The sequence below is a fragment of the Sminthopsis crassicaudata genome, chromosome 5, assembly GCF_048593235.1.
Source record: "Sminthopsis crassicaudata isolate SCR6 chromosome 5, ASM4859323v1, whole genome shotgun sequence".
NCBI lineage: Eukaryota > Metazoa > Chordata > Mammalia > Dasyuromorphia > Dasyuridae > Sminthopsis > Sminthopsis crassicaudata.
Genome location: NC_133621.1, coordinates 238,507,185 through 238,524,989, shown reverse-complemented (window position 1 = coordinate 238,524,989; position 17,805 = coordinate 238,507,185). Strand labels below are relative to the sequence as shown.

At 35.5% G+C, this 17,805-nt stretch overlaps 1 protein-coding gene across 6 annotated transcripts in view; it reads left to right on the top strand.

The window, feature by feature from the left end:
• FGD4 (FYVE, RhoGEF and PH domain containing 4) overlaps positions 1–17,805 on the top strand; it is a 207,635-nt gene that overhangs the window by 96,812 nt on the left and 93,018 nt on the right. For all 6 annotated transcript variants that reach the window (XM_074270586.1, XM_074270589.1, XM_074270588.1 and 3 more), the window contains exons 2-3: positions 13,819–13,980; positions 15,772–15,955. In XM_074270586.1, the coding sequence (XP_074126687.1) occupies positions 13,819–13,980; positions 15,772–15,955 (346 nt within the window). The remainder of the gene's footprint in view (positions 1–13,818; positions 13,981–15,771; positions 15,956–17,805) is intronic.

Sequence of the window (17,805 nt, the reverse complement as noted above, 5' to 3'; positions counted from 1 at the left end):
CCACTTTTTCCCTGGTGACTCAGCAGATCAAGCCCGGAAGGAGTTGCCTCTCTTTCTGGCCAATCACAGATCGCTGCTATCCTGTGTCATTAATAGAACCTCCTTCCTGGCCCACCCTACTGTATCATTTAAGGCTTGATGAAACTAGGGCCCACACTGCCTAAGGACAGTCCAAAGACATTAATAGACAGTGTCCCCATGGATTACACATGCATAAGTTACCTGGCTCACTTTCACCCAGATTTCCTCCTCATCCGAGGCTTGTTGTATATTTGTTTGTATCTGAGTATCTTCCTAGGCCCATTCTTCACAGAGAGAGAGGCTGAGAATCTGATCTCAAGGATGGTCAGAGAAAAACCCAACCTGGCAACTTGAATCAGGCTCCCAGCCATCTCTCTGGGAAACTACAGATCCTGAAGAGCCCCCAAGCAGGTGCTAGATCTCCTTTCCCAAATTAATTAAACAGAAATATCTTCAGGTACAAAGAGAAAGGATTTGTTCTGTCAGCTATGTCAGTCCTACCACAACTGATGGTAGCCTTAGTCTGCCAGCTAAGGACATGCTCCCCCTTTCTCCTGGTGTCTATTATATCTCTTCATTTTGTCTGTAATCTCTTCTCCTAAAAAAACCTATTTTTGCCAAAAAGAATGGTCATTGTGAATTCACATGACTGAACCCCAACATTTGGTGCCTACCATTACCTGTTACCTAAATAACATTTGATGCTACTTCAGCCAAATCAATAGGAGTTGCAATAAAGGTCCCCAGGTACAGATAAAAATAGTATTGGATAGTTTTTCATTTTAATTTCATAAAATTTTCTCAAATAGTTAAGACATTAGTTATAAACCCGCATATTACCAAAGCATTTTTACTGCATTTCCAAGGTAAGATAGTTTATTTTATTGTTGGACAATAATGAAAAAATCTCTTTTCCTTCACTTGACTCAGAAAAAACTGGGACTTCCTCTTTGGAGGACAGGTGGTAGCTCAATATGCATGGGGTTGTTTGAGCAGCAAGTTCAGCAGTACTTAATGTACTTAATATTTGCCTGTTCTGATCTGATCTACCAGATTGAAGTTTGAAGTTTTTTTTTTTTAAAGTACAGTGATAGTGTCACATAGATTTTAAAACCTTAAAGCCAATTGTTTTCAGTGGGCTGCTAATTAAGCTAAGCAAATATGATAAAGGTAAACAACTTTCTTGTTAAAAGTTTCTTTCTGATTGGGTTTGTTTATGACAGCTTGTTAGTTCAGAAGCAGAATTTATGTAATAGACATTTATCAAAGATACCACATAGCATTTTACTGTGGTCTCAGAATAGCATAAAAATGTATTATACATTGTGGTTTTAGGCTTTTCCCAATGGGTTCTTCTGAATTAATAAAAGATGAAAAGACTTTAATGCCTCAGAAGTATTAGGAAGTATTCCTGAGGCTGTATTTGAACTTAGGTCCTCCTGACACCAGGCAGAGCCAATGCCCATTTTTTTCTGTACCATCTAAGTGCCCCAAGATGTTTTAAATGGTAATTTTTGTGTGGGAAGCAAAAAACTAAGATTCTTTTTATGACTAATTGTATAATGGATTACACTTTAGATTCTGTTCTGTGAAAATGTAATGTATTCCAAAAAATCTTTTTAATGAATGTGTTCTGCCAGGGGCTTATCTTAGGTAGAACTTCTAGGAAGTAGAAGCTCACTAGGACAACATGAAGTTTCTGTGTTTCTGAAAGACTGACTACTGCTAGAGCAAGATGATAAAGAACAGGTAGAAATGGCATATCTGCTGAAGGAAAATATATGCCCCAGGATGAAGTCATCTTCCCTAAGAATAGGGCCTGAATTAAAGAAGAGCTCACCTGTGACGCAGTCATTGGCAAGGAAAATTGGGGAAAAAATGTATATGTATTTCTAGATAGTGCTGTCAGGGCCCTGTAAATTTTGGTCCTCTAGGACTTTGCCCTATCCTCCCTGCATTAGTTATGGTTCTGTGTTAAATCTTTTATAAGATAAATAAACATTTATTAAATGCCAGATATTCTGAAAAGAATTGGGAATACAAAAATAAAAGATTATCCCTACCTTAAAGGAATTTTCATTCTATTAGGGACAATATGTATTTAGATAGATGGACCTGTAATATAAAGGAGGCACTTTATATTACATTTATATTATTATATTATATATTATTATTATATTACATTTATATTATTATAAAGTTGGGAAAGATCTTTTGAAGGTGGTAGCACTTGAAGGAGCCTAAGGGAAGGGTTTCTAGATGCAAAGTGTAGTCTGTGAAAAGACATGGCAGCTGGAGATGGAATTGGCAGTTATATATACACGCATCTTGGAAAGATAGCCTTTAAGTGCTAAAGTGTGAAGTGGCAACAATTAAGCAAGAGTCCCACATATTCGGAAGTTTATAGGGGAAAGAATGAATTGTTCTATGTACACAGGATCACATATCTATTTAGATTCTTGTCCATCTCGTGTCATTTTTCATTGAAGAACTAATATCCAAAGGTTCTACTCATCAAGAAATCCTTAAAGGGGCAGCTAAGTGGTACAGTGGATAGAGCACCAGTCCTGACATCAGGAGGACTTGAGTTCAAATCTGGCTTCAGATACTTAATAATTCTTAGCTGTGGGACTCCCTCAGCGAAGGAAGGAAGGAAGGAAGGAAGGAAGGAAGGAATTCTTGGGAATTGAGTATAGGAAGGGAATTTAATTCAATTTCATTCATTTCAAGGGAAATTCCCTTTTATCCAAAATCTCACAATACCAATAGGCTTCTGAACTTATGTCCATTGCAGAAATTAGACAGATAGTTTTAATATCAAGTCTAAGTTGATCCAGCTTCCCTTAAAGATAAGATTTCTCTGTAGCTGCTTGAGGAATCTACTTATGATGTAGAACTGTAGAGGAACTCAGCACAAGGGCTATACTTTCTGTGGAGATGATTGGGAAATTTTGGTCTTTTGAATATACATTTTTTTCCTTTTTTTCTTTTTAGCTTCTCAAGCCAATGACAGGGCAGGAGAAGGTGACTTGGGGGAGGCATCATCTAGGTGTGACTTAGTGTTGATGTTTGAGTTTTCTAGAAAAGCATGTTGTGTTCAGTTAAAGCATGTTCAGTAAATCCTAAGTGGTCAAATTATAATTGATAAAGAAAAAATTATCATGTTTTTCTGACCCCCCTTTGAAGGATTTGATTTTGTTTTTCTCTTTCTTTGAGGACATAGGTCTGTTATTGGTATAGCTGGATCAAAGGGTGTGTACAGTTTGAGAAATTTCTGACATAATACCAAATTGCTTTCCAGAATAACTGGGCCAATTCATAACTCTACTGCCAGTACATTAGTGTACCTGTTTTCCCACAGATTTGTCAACATTATTTTCCTCTTTGGTTATCTTTGCAATGTAATAGGTATGAAGTTGAACTTCAAAAATGTTCTAATTTGTATTTTTCCAATTATTCATGATTTAGAGCATTTCTGTGTCATTTTTGGTAGCTTGGATTTCTTCCTTTGAAAACTATTTGATAATATTGTTGTTCTGACCACCATGTGAATGCTTGCCTTGTGGGAGTTCTCATTTAGCGATCACAACTCTGGTCACATTGCTGGAATGCCAAACATTTGCTTGCCTATAAGATTATTTTATGGAGACATACTATGAGACTCTCAAGGTTTTTCTTTAAACCTTTGAAATTGATTGTGTAACATGGGAGACAACTAGCAAGAACTGCTGAGTATGGTGTACCCACATCAAGAAGGTACTTTGTTCTGTAAGCAAAACAGAGTTGCAGGAGCTCAAGAGAAACACAAGATGTTCAAAATTAGAGAATTCATCCCAAATGTTCTCATGAATTATTTGTGACGAAGCTGCAGTAGTCTTCCAAGCTCATGCTGTTCTGATGAGCTATACACAGTATAACTTCACTCTAACCTACTGATGTCAAGAACAAAGGACAACAATCAACTATATATATCTTGAAAATGAGATCTTTAGCTCTAGTCATCTCTAATCCATCAATGGAATAAAATGGAGGGAGAGTTAAGCCATTAATTTAAGCTATATTCTTAAATTCCAAATCTGATTATACCATACTTCCATTTAATAAACATCAGTGTCTTCCTATTGCTTCTAGGATCAAATATAAAATGCTCCATTTGGTATTCAAAGCCCTTCATAACTCAGTATCCTCCTGCTTTTCCAGTCTTCTTGCACTTTTCTCCCTACATATACTCCTGGATCCAATGACAGTGACTTCTTGCATGTTCCACAAAGAAGATACTCCATCTCTTGACTCCCTCAATTTTCTCTTGATTCTTGATGATCCAATGACAGTGACCTCTTGCATGTTCCACAAAGAAGATACTCTTATCTCGTGACTCCCTCAATTTTTTTTTGACTTTCTCTCATTCCTGGAATATTTTTCCTCCTCATTTCTGCCTACTAGTTTCTGTAGTTTCCTTTAAGTTCTAGCTAAAATCCCACTTTGTACAGGAAGCCTTTCCCAGGCCCTCTTAATTCTTATCCTGTTTTATGTCTTTGTGTTGTATTTGGTTTTATTTGTTTGTTTGTTTGTATGTATGTGGTCTCCCTTATTAACTTCTTGAGGACAAGAACTGTTTTATGCCTTTTTTTGTATTCCCAGCCCTTAGCACAGTACCTAGCTGTAATGTCCTGGAGTCTGAACTCTGGAGTCTGGAGCCTGAAGTCTTCTCTCTGGCTGAAATTGCTGCAGCAGAGAGAGCCCTCTCTCTCTGGGACACTCTTAAATACCCCAACTACATTACGACACCACACTAGGCATGCACAGCTGTAGAACATCACATCTTCACAGTATATGTATACGCCAACTAGATTGACTACATCATTACATTACATCAAGTATGTGCTTAGAAAAACCAAGTATGTGCTTAGATAACCAACATCTCACACAGAGTAGGTACTTAACTACAAGCATCCTTAGATTTAAGATTCAAGTCTTAGATTCAAGTACACCCTCTTTCAGAGTTCCAGCCTGCTACACTTGGCATACAATAAATGTTTATTGATTAATTAACTGCTTCTCTTAGTTTTTGTTACATTAGATTTGTTTCTGCAAAACTTTTTTTCATTTTACATAATCAAAATCATTCTTTCTCTCATGATATAGCAATGAATTTTTCTCTAAGTAAGCAGTGAGAAAAGTAACTAAAGCATGAAAGAAGCAGAAGATATTTTACATAGTAGGTAAAGCAAGCAGGAGTGAAAAAAGGGAAGGAGAACAAATGAAAGAGTAATAGGTAGACTTATTTCCTACTTCTTTAGCTTCATCAAATGAAGGCATAATGTTATGCAACAATAATAAACAAGATTTGAAGGATATTTGAATTATAGTCATTAGTACATACTGATAAATGTTAGACTAAATTGATAAACTTTAAACTATTATTATATTAGAACTTGAACATCCATTGGCATTTAATCTTTCTAAATGACTTAATCTGAGACTCTCAGAGGACAAAGATGAATGTAAGGCACATTCCCCCCCCCCTTTTTTTTTTTTTTTTTTTTAGAACAAGGTATTGAATCAACAAATTTTCAAGCAAATAAGTGTAAAGATCACCACACTTAATTAAACAAAAAACAAAAACAAAACAAAAAAAAAAAAACCCACTATTATTAGATCTGGGCTTTGGCTGCTTCTAAACAAATTTGACTTCTTCAAAGTTGTGAATGATCTTGTATCAACAATGATCTTGACTAATTTTCTTTTATTCCATGGAATAAAACAAAGTTCGGACTTCTGGCCAAGGCAGAGAGGGTACACAAATCTATTTAAGTTCTGTCTTTTCTCTCAGAATAATTTATTTCATGACAAGCCTTGGAATGAGTGCTTAACTGAAAAAACCCACAAATAATTACCAAGAGAAGATATCCTTGAAATGCTTCAGAAAAGGTCTGTTTTTGCTCCAGGGTGGGGACAGTTAAATTGGGCACAAACTGAAGGCAGGCAGCTCACAGCTGAGCAGGCAGAGTAAGGCAGGCAGCTCACAGCTGAGCAAACCAGAGTGGGTGTGGGGTGATCTCAGCCTTTCTGCAGGAAGAACTTTATCACAGTGTTGGCTACTTTGCCCTGGCAGCAATCCAATAGACAAGCAGAGAAACTGAAAACACAGGGGGTAAAGACTATAACCCTAAAAGCTAGGGTCTCTCTGGACTTGGCCACACTCACCTGGAGTGACTCAGCACACTCTCAGAATCTCAGAGCGTAGACTCAGCACAGCCATTGCTGTCTTGCTAGTGCCTCACTGCTGCCCCTGAAGTCTGTAGAGGAAGCTCGGTTAACACCATTCACCCCCCCCCCCAAAAAAAAGAAAGAAACCACACTGCATTTTTAAAAGTTTTCTTTGATTCATCTTTGACAGAATGAGCAAAGAATTAAAACTGATTCTAACTATTGATAGCTTCTATACTGATAGAGAACAGACTTTAAACCCTGAGGAGACTAAAAACAGACTGTCTCCAGATGAATCCCCAAAGGGGGATATGTTCTGGTCTTCAATACACAAGGCTCTCATAGAAGAAATTTAAAAAGCTCTCACAAGAGAGCAAGAAGAAAAATGGAAAAAGGAAAGGGAAGCTTGGCAAGAGAGTCTGGATAAGTCATCCCACTCATTTAAAGATAGAGTGGATAAAGAAATCAAATCCTTGAAAAACAGAATTAGTGAATTGAAAAAAGAAAATAGTTCTCTAAAAAATAAAATTGGCAAAATGGAAAAAAATTGCATAGAACAAAGCAACTCATTTAAAAACTCAATGGACAATTAGGAAAAGATATAAAAAAAGTGAGTGAAGAAAATAATTCATTAAAAATCAGAATTGAACAAATGGAATTGAATGACTCGAGGAGACACCAAGAATCAGTCAAGCAAAACCAAAAAAATGAAACAATGGGAAAAAATGTCAAATATCTTCTTGGGAAAACAACAGACCTGGAAAATAGATCTAGGAGAGATAATCTGAGAATTATTGGACTTCCTGAAAAATATGATGAATAAAAGAGCCTGGACACTATTTTCCAGGAAATTATCAAAGAGAACAGCCCAGATGTTATAGAAACAGAGGGTAAAATAGACATTGAAAGAATTCATCGAGTGGCCAAATTCCAGAACTATGAGATGAAGGAAAAAATACTACAAGCTGCTAGAAAAAATCAATTTAAATATAGAGAAGCCAAAATAAGGATTACTCAAGAATCTAGCAGCCTCCACCTTAAAGGATCAAAGGGCCTGGAATCTGATATTTCGAAAAACTAAGGAACTTGGTATGCAGCCAAAAATAACTTACCCAGGGAAGAAGATGGACATTCAACAAAATAAGTGAATTTATTTGATCTATTTTTGATGAAAAAACCGGAACTAAACAAAAAGTTTGATCTACAAATATAGAACTTGAGAGACCTAAAAAGGTAAAAAAAAAATCTTGGGAACTATATTTCTACTATAAAGATATATAAAGTACACATGTATACTTTGTCCTAGAAACTAGAGGTAGAAAGGAAATTGTACTAGGAAAAGGGTAAAGTGGGGGTACTACATCTAACGAAGAGGCAAAGGAAACCTATTATATCTGAGAGAAAGAATGGAAGGGGATGAACTTAGTGTGTATCTTACTGTCATCAGAATTGGCTTAAAAATAAAAATATTAGACATATTCAATTTATGGTGAAACTTCTCCCACCTCATTGAAAAGTGTGAGGGAAAAAGTGAAAAGGGAAGAAGTAAGCTAAGCAGAAGGGAATACAGAAATTGTGAGGAAAGGGGGTAAGAAAGGGTGAGGAACTCTAATGTGGGGGGAGGGATACTAAAAAGGGAGGGCTATGAGAAGCAAGTGGTGCTCACAAGTTTAATATGGGGGAGGGAGATAAGGAAGAAGGAAAGGAGAAAAGCATAAACAGAATTGCCAAAAAGATGGCAATACAGAATTGGTAATTTTAGCCACAAATGTGAATGGGATAAACTCCCTCATAAAGAGGAAGCAGTTACCAGACTGGATTGTATCCTACAATATGTTGTTTACAAGAAACACACTTGAAGCAGGGCAATACATACAGAGTAAAATTAAAAGGTTGGAGCAGAACCTACTATGCTTCAGGTGAAGTAAAAAAAGCAGGGATAGCCATCCTGATCTCAGATCAAGCAAAAGCAAAATTTGATCTAATGAAAAGACATAAGGAAGGGCACTATATCTTGCTAAAGGGTACCATAGATAATGAAGCAATGCCAATATTAAACATGCACCAAGTGTAGCATCTAAATTCTTAAAAGAGAAATTAAGAGAGCTACAAGAAGAAATAGACAGCAAAACTATAATAGTGGGAGATTTCAACTTTGCACTCTCTGAATTAGATAAATCAAATCACAAATAAGAACTGAAAGAGGTAAATAGAATACTAGAAAAGTTAGATATGATAGATCTTTGGAGAAAATTACATGGAGACAGAAAGGAGAATACTTTCTTCTCAGCAGTTCATGTAACCTCTACAAAAATTGACCATATATTAGGACATAAAAACCTCAAACTCAAATGCAGTAAGACAGAGCTAGTAAATGTATCCTTTTGAGACCATGGTGAAATGAAAATTACATTCAATAAAAAGCCAAGGGAAAATAGACCAAAAAAGAATTGGAAACTAAATAATCTCATACTAAAGAATGATTGGGTGAAACAGCAAATCATAGACATAATTAATAACTTCACCCAAGAAAATGACAATAATGAGATGTCATACCAAAATGTGTGGGATGCTGCCAAAGTGGTAATAAGGGGAAATTTTATATCTCTAGAGGCTTACTTGCATAAAATAGAAGGTCAATGAATTGGGCTTGGAACTAAAAATGCTAGAAAAGGAACAAATTAAAACCCCCCAGCCAAACATTAAGCTTGAAATTCTAAAAATAAAAGGAGAGATTAATAAAATAGAAAGTTAAAAAAAAACTAAGAGTAACAAAATAGACAAACCCTTAGTAAATCTGATTTAAAAAAGGAAAGAGGAAAATCAAATTGTTAATCTTAAAAATGAAAAGGGGGAACTCGCCACTAATGAAGAGGAAATTAGAGCAATAATTAGGAATTACTTTGCCCAGCTTTATGCCAATAAATTCGATAACTTAAATGAAATGAAAGAATACCTTAAAAAATGTAGCTTGCCCAAATTAACAGAGGAAAAAGTAAATTTGTTAAACAGCTCCATCTTAGAAAAAGAAATAGAACAAGCTATTAATCAACTCCCTACGAAAAAATCCCCAGCACCAGATGGATTTACATATGAATTCTACCAAACATTTAAAGAACAATTAATTCCAATGCTATATAAACTATTTGAAAAAATAGGGAATGAAGCAGCCCTAACAAATTCCTTTTATGACACAGACTGATACCTAAACCAGGTAGGTTGAAATAGAGAAAGAAAATTATAGACTGTAGCGAGCTGTCGTCTCCAGAAGCTGCTGGATCGCTCTCTGGGAAGAGATCTGCTGTGTCTACTCAAATCTCTCAGACAGATTCTTCTTCCTGTAACGAACCGTTGTCTCCAGGCAGTTGCTGTTAACTCTTGTCCAAAGAAGTGACTTCCCTTCCTGCAGAGAGCCCCGTCAAGCCTGATGCAATTCAGAGTCTTTTTTCTCTTCCTGGAGTGCTGTCCTCTTTATCCTCCCAGAGAATGGGCGTGGGATAATGCAAGGGCTTCTGGGAAGAACCACTTCAGCCAATGGGCTTGCTCCTTCTATCAAGTCAACCTGAGTTCTCACCTTGTAATTGTCCAGAAAACCTGAATTCTCACCTTGTCACTGTCCAGACAACCTCAGTTCTCACTTAGTAATCCTAACATCTCCCCCTTTCTTTTGATTTAGAACATAGGACAGTCATGACCTTGAAACATAAATCCATCAATATGGGAAGTATTACAGATAATTACATAAATTACATAAGCACATAGTAACATAGTAACATAACACATGCTAGAAGTATATAACATAATCATAAATTGAAAATTTATAAATGTCCATAAGTCCATTGTCCATTAGTCTCATCTTGTGTGAGGAAGTTCAATGATTCCTGCTGGTTTTAAAGTTCTTTAACAGTCTTCTTATTATCCATGCTCTTTCAGTGTCAGATGTTTCTTAGATCTTCTCCTTTATTTTGAGGCCTTTCTCTTTTTCTGTCTTTCTCTGATGGACAAGGCGAATATGACTCGTTGGCACCCATCTGATTCCTTCTCCTGCTGAAGAAATACAAGCAAACCCTCTCCCCCAGGCAGTTAACCTATCTGGTCCCTTCCATTCACCACTTTCTGGATCTCTCCACATCACCTGGCGATTATCTAAGGACAGTGGAGATGCTCGCACTGGACACTGCCCTTCTGGTGGGTTATAAAACCTGTCTGCCGGAGCCAGTGCATCTTTGTCAAAAATTAGAAAATTAATGGTATAGAGAACTAAATTTAGAAGTTCCCTAGGGCTACCTGTGGCTCCCCCTTTCTTTTGTTTTTGGAGGAGTGTCTTAATATCTCTGTTTCTTCTCTCTACTATTGCCTGCCCTTGAGGATTAAAGGGTATGCCCGTGGTATGTAAAATCTTATACTGTGCACAAAAGTGTGTAAAATGTTTGGACGTATATGCAGGTCCATTGTCTGTTTTTATTGCTTGTGGCACACCCATAATTGCAAAAGCTTGTATAAGGAATTCAGTGACCACTCGGGCTGTCTCTTTTGCTGCTGGCATTGCAAATGTGAATCCTGAAAAGGTGTCTACCACTACATGGATAAAAGATAGACGACCAAAAGATTTATAATGGGTCACATCCATTTGCCAGATTTCATTGGGTCTCAAACCACGAGGATTCTTCCCTGGAGGGAGTGTAGGAGCATGGAAAGGAAGACAAGCTGTACAGCTTTTTACTATGCTCCTAGCTTCCTCTCTTGTGATTCCAAATTGTAAACGTAAAGCTCGAGCAGCCTGATGATATTTAGAATGAGATTCTTGCGCTTCCTGAAATAAAGGACTACTGGCTAACATGGTTAGAAGGCTATCTGCCATTGAATTTCCATCAAAAATAGGACCTGGGAGTCCACTATGTGAGTGGACATGCAAGATATAAATCTTGCCTGGATGTTTTCTCACTTGCTCTTGAAGTTCCTTAAAGAGCTGATAAATATTGGAGGCTGCAAATTTTATTTGGGCTGTGGCAATTCTTTGTACTACACCTACTGAATAGGCTGAATCAGTAATTATATTTATGTCTCCTGGGTAATAAGTGAGAGCTAGCATGATAGCAAATAATTCATTCTGTTGAGTGGATTGAAAAGGAGTCCTGATTATTCTCTTTATGGTTAAATCATGAGAGTATATGGCACAAATATTTTCTTTGGAGGCATCTGTAAAGATTGTTGGTCCTTTAAGAGGAACCTTAGAAACCTTTTCTTCAAAAATCCATCGCCAATTATGTAGTAGCCGGGTAATCTTTAATGGAGATCCATGTGCAAAATTTGGAGCGGTGGCCAATAAAATTTGCCATTCTGGGATGGTCTCACAGCATACATTAATCTGTGCGTTAGTATAGAATGTGTATATTTTTTCAGGACTTATCCCAGATAATTGTGTTACTCTCTTAATAGCCTTTAATAAAATCCTAGCCACAAGCACTGGGTAAGGTGTAAGGCTTTGTTCTGGTTGTGCTGGGAGGTTCACCCACTCAATCACTCTGTCTCCTTGATGAAGGACTGCTGTGGGTGCCTCTTTTGTAGCAAAAACTGATATTTCCAAGGGTTTTTGAGTGACTCTTTCAACCACATTGGATAAAGCCAGTTCAACTTCTCTCAAAGCCTTTTGTGCTTCTTTTGTAAGCTGGCGTGGTGAATTTAAAGCACTGTCTCCCCTTAAAATGTCATATATGTCAATCTCCCTAATGAATATTGATGCTAAAATCCTAAATAAAATATTAGCAAAAAGATTACAGACAATCATCCTTAGGATAATACACTATGACCAAGTAGGGTTTATACCAGGAATGCAGGGCTGGTTCAATATTAGGAAAACTATTAGCATAATTGACTATATCAATAACCAAATTAACAAAAACCATATGATCATCTCAAGAGGTGCATGATAAAATACAACCTCCATTCCTAATAAAAACACTTAAGAGTATAGGAATAAATGGACTTTTCCTTAAAATAGTCAGGAGCATATATTTAAAACTATCAGTAAGCATCATATGTATTGGAGATAAACTGAAACCTTTCCCAGTAAGATCAGGAGTGAAACAAGGTTGCCCAATATCACCATTATTATTTAATATTGTATTAGAAACACTTGGCAATAAGAGTTGAGAAAGAGATTAAAGAAATTAAAGTAGGTAATGAGGAAACCAAATTATCAGTCTTTGCAGATGATATGATGGTATACTTAGAGAATCCCAGAGATTCTACTAAAAAGCTATTAGAAATAGTTCACAACTTTAGCAAAGTTGCAGGATACAAAATAATCCACATAAATCCTCAGCATTTCTATACATCACCAACAAAATCCAACAGCAAGAGATACAGAGAAATTCCATTCAAAATAACTGTTGATAGCATAAAATATTTGGGAATCCATCTACCAAAAGAAAGTCAGGAATTATATGGGTAAATTTACAAAACACTTTCCACACAAATAAAGTCAGATTTAAATAATTGATATGCTAATACGGCTTCAACTGAGGTAATTTCCACCTTTCAGTTCTATAAGCTTACTGATCAGCTTTGTTTGTGGCACTCCCAAGGCCAAGTGGGGTTTCTCAGGAACTACAGCTTTCTTATACCTCATCAACCACACCACACTAGGATGTTGTAGTGTCCAAGATGGGCAGTGGAGGGCAAAATTAAATGCATTTCAGTTTTATGGGATGCACATACTGGAGAAGCTGTTTTATAAATTTGCAAACAATTGAAATTCCATAGAGAAGGGTTAGGGAGGCTGTTGGGGAGGGATGTCATCTGGTAAAAACCACAGGCTTAGTCTCCAAATGTAGCAATGGAGAAACAGGTTTGGATCTGCTTCCATTTTGGAATTCCTTGGGATCTATAACAGATGTCTCTTTATTTAACATTCTTTTTAAAAACTGTTTTCAGTAGTCCTGTTTAAACTGGTTTTGCTCACCCTCAGGCAATTTGTAGCTCCTGAATTTGGGATGGGAAGCAGCTGCATCTAATACCTTCATCTCTTACTCCTCTTCTCTTTCTCAGAACTGCTATTTAAAATATTTGGGTCTTACTAATGAACTTAAAACAGAAGTTTATTTTCTATAGTGAGGAAAGGGGTTTTAAAGTAAGGAGGGGAACTAGACACATTTGCACACCACCTTGTCCTCCTGCGGGGGAACCTTAGGGGGATCAAATCTCAATACTTCTAACGATGTCTACACTGAAATGTAGCCCTGACCATGAGGAGTAACAGCAAAAATGAGATGTTTGATTCATAGCCGAGCTTCATGAATGGAACATGGTTACAGCAGGTGCTTGTCAGAGCTCAGAGAACACCTAACGCTCAGCAAAGCAATACAATAAGTTATGTGAAAAAATTCTGGGATTTTGCTTTTTGCAGAGGCTGAGCTCAAAGAATTGTTGTACCAAGCTCAGGGTACAGCTTGTTTGTTGGTCTTCTCATATTCAACAATACTATGACTATATGTCTATTTTTGTGTTGCTTGAAACAGAAGTACTTATAGGAATGTGTTGAGTTGCTGAAATGATTTACAACCCATTTTTTCTGTGCTTCTTCAGGCAACAGTTCATGTCCAAAGATAATTATCGTTTCATCTCCTTGCCCATCAAGCAAGACTGACACACCAGTTAATCAGAATGTATGTGATGAGGCTCAGGGAATAAATGGAAAAGCACTAATTAAAGTGTCCCCATATTCAGCTGCAAGTCCAAAGCCACAAGGTAAGTTCACATTCAGGTTGTACTTTGAAAACTCAAAATAAACTTACCTAATCAACCTATTACTCAATTAATGTGGGTAACTCCCTATGAAGAAACTCTGCTGAGGTAAACTGGAAACTTATCTACAATTTAGCCTTTTTCTTAAAGTAGATAATATTTTTCCAATTATATGTAAACATAATTTAAATTATTTTTATATGAAATTTTGAGTATTAAATTTTTCTAACCCTAAGATGGTAAACAATTTGATATAGATTTTATGTATGTGTATGTATGCAATTGTGTTAAACATATCCATATTAGTCACATTGTAAAAGAAGAAAGAAAATAATAGCCAAAAAAATGAGAAAAAAAATAAAGTGATGAGTATATGCTTCATTCTATATTCAGACTCCATTAGTTCTTTCTCTGGATGTAGAAAGCATTTTCTATGAGTTTTTTAACTTGTCTTTGATTGTGTTGCTGAGAAGAACTAAATCATTCATAGTTCTGATCATCACGCAATGTTGCTATATAATATTCTCCTGGTTTTGCTTACTTTACTCAGCATCAGTTCATGTAAGTCTTAATTTTTCTGAAATCATTCTGCTAATCATTTCTAATAGCACAATAGTATTCTGTTACAAGCATGTACCATGGCTTGTTCAGTCAGTTGATAGACATTTCTTCAATTACAGATCTTCTTAACTTTGAGGCTGATTCTCTATCATACTGCCTTTAGATTTGCTTGGTAAAAAGAGGTAGAAGCACTGCTATCCATTAATATCAAATTAAAAAGCCTTTGTACAAACAAAACTAATGCAAACAAGATTAGAAGGTAAGTAACAAACTGGGAAAACATTTTTACAGTTAAAAGATTTGATAAAGGCCTTGTTAGGAATAGAAAATTGTTCCTAAGAAAGAATAATACTGGAGTAAGTTCCAGAGAGTTTCCAAGAGTGAAATTAGAATGTTGAAAGAGAACAAAGAGTAGAATTTAAGGCCTCCTCAACAGAGTGATCCTTCTAATGGAGGATAAAAAAAAACCTGACTCCATGGTGACAAATGAAAAGAAGCAAATGAGAGAAAGAATGGGATCACAAAGATTGCCTTTGACTGAATTTATTCTTTATTCAACTAAACTTCTTGAAAGTCTTAATTTTCTTCAGGGCTCAGGTAATAATCTATACTATTTGATTCCTCCATTTGTTGGTGCTGTCTCTTCTTCACATTATCTTTTTAAAAATTATTTGTTTATATGTCATTATCTTTCAGTAGCATGTAAGATTCTTGCATGCTGAGACTCACACTGTTTTGTATTATATGAAATAATTTGTATATATAGAAGGTATTGAACAAATATTTGTTGAATTGAATTGAATGAGATAGGCAGTCCAAGTATTATGACTGTTTTATAAAAGAGGGAACTGCCTAATTTCCCCATATTTCCAACAACATCCTACCATGTACAGACAAATCCAAATCTTGCTTATTTGCTTCTGAATTCAGAAAAGTTCTTGTAGATAAAATGACTGTGAGCAACAGTGATGGAAATTCTATACATATAGATCCCCATGAATGAAATTTCAATCTATCACACTTATATTTTGAATAAATTAAAATCTGCAAAACCAACTTAAAATTAAGTGACATCTTCATTAGCAGAGGGTGAAGTTAACTTTGAGATTTATTTGTCAAGGTCTCATTTAATGTTTGAGAAAGCTAAAGGTTCTCATTCTTTGTTTCTGAATTCACTGCTGTTCTCCTTAAAAAACAAGTCATTAAAATAGTGTAATACTTTTTTTTGTACAGTGCCTCCAAAACCATTACATCTGCAGAATTCACCTTTATCCAATAAATACCAGATATCCAAGTATAAAGCTTTACCTAATATAAAACCAAGAATGGAGGAAGTTAATCCTGTCCCTGCTTCTTTTCTCTCAAAAGAAAAACCCAGTAAGGTATCAGATCTCATCAATCACTTTGAAGGAGGCAGGTAAGTAATTTATATTTGAAGGGAGAGGGGAAGGGAAAAGAAATCTGATACTTAAAAAGATGTTATAGACGTGTTTTTAAGTTAGTAAAAATTATTATACAGTTAAGTAATATAGATCTGCATACGTAGTTGAGTGTTTTTTCATGAGTTAAGTTTTTCTTAATACTTGTGTTGTCATTATAACATTGTCTTCTGTAATACATCATAGTACTATATTTTTGTCCAATATTCTTTACTGTTGATGTATCTGATTTCTTTTAAATCACTTATGACTAATTTTATAATGTGAACATCATTGTACTTACCAAGACATCCCTTACAGATGTTTTTTTATATTTAGCAGGATTTTAATGCCTCTCCCATAGGTAGTCTAACTAGGTCATGTAACAACTACAAATCCCACATTCTCAGACTTTTATTTGACTCATTATTCATTCTCTCTAGATTCTAAAAATCAAGATGTATATTCTGATAAAGACTGATAAATTACATACATTATATAGTATCTCTCCTTCTTACTAAAATTATGGCATTTCTTATATAGCTCTATAAAATATTAAGCAAGTAAAACTTTTTCCCTTAAGCTTTTATTCATGTAGGTCTTTCTACTTTACTTAAACAAAGTAGCCATCCACTTTATTAACTGTGTAACAATAAAACAAAGATAAAAATATGAATAAATGAAAAAGGTCATAGGCAGAATATTCTGTAACTCTGAAAACACAGTCCCACCATTCAGCTCTCCCACGATGGTAGCCAAAGCTTCTCAGGAATTCTCTTCATGTTGTTTCTTCCTGAAATATGAGTCCAACTTACTCCCTACAGGAAATGCCTATTCAGATTCTTTATCATGAAGAGTTAGTCAGTCTTTCTGGAAAGTTCTATTTCTTTTTCAGCTAGACTCCCTTCTTTCATCCCAATTAACAGATTGTAGAATGATAAAGTCTTCCTTTATAAAGATATAGTAACATTACCCATGAAAAAGGCTGTTAAAGCTGAACTTATGTATCAATATTTTTTGTATTTTAAAGTTCCTTCAGAATTTCCAGCAAAGTGATTTCTGTTTTTTAATACTTATTTTTATTCAGTGAATTGAAATCTGCCTTTTCTCATACCCACCCATTTGAAAAATTAAAAAAAAAAAATTTCACTTAATTATTTTATTAAATGTCATCACATTAAATTATTAAAATATTTTTATTAAGAAAAATAATTACATTAATTTGGAAGAACAAAGGATCAAGAATTTCAAAGAAATTAATGAAAAAATATAAAAGAAGATGCATCATTCTGCTTTCAATGTGTTTCTTATAAACAACATATTGTGGGATTCTGGCTTTTAATTCAGTCTACTATCCCCTTCCGTTTTATGGGACAGTTTACCCCATTTACATTCACAATTAAAATGTCTAGTTATGTATTTTCTGCCATCTTGTTTACCACAAATTATGATTTTCTTTTCACCCTTTCCCTCCTCCCCAGTATTTTGCTTTTTACCACCACTTGCCTCAAGCAGCCCTCTCCCTTTAAGGCCCCTCCCCCTTTCTTATACCTTTTCCCTACTATTTCTGTTTTCCCTTCTATTAGCCTCCCCCTATCTTTTCCTTTCCCCCCCTCCCAATTCCTTATAAGGTAAGACAAATTTCTCTGTGAAACCAAATATGTTTAATTTTCTCTCTTTGAGCCAAATCTAATGAGAGTAAGATTTACCAAATGTTCATCCCCCTCTATTCTTTCCCTTAGTTATAATAGGTTTTCTTTACTTCTTCATTCGATTTAATTTCCCTCATTTTACCTTTACTTTCCCCTTTTTCCAGTACAATCCCCTTTTCATCTCTAGTTTCTTTTTT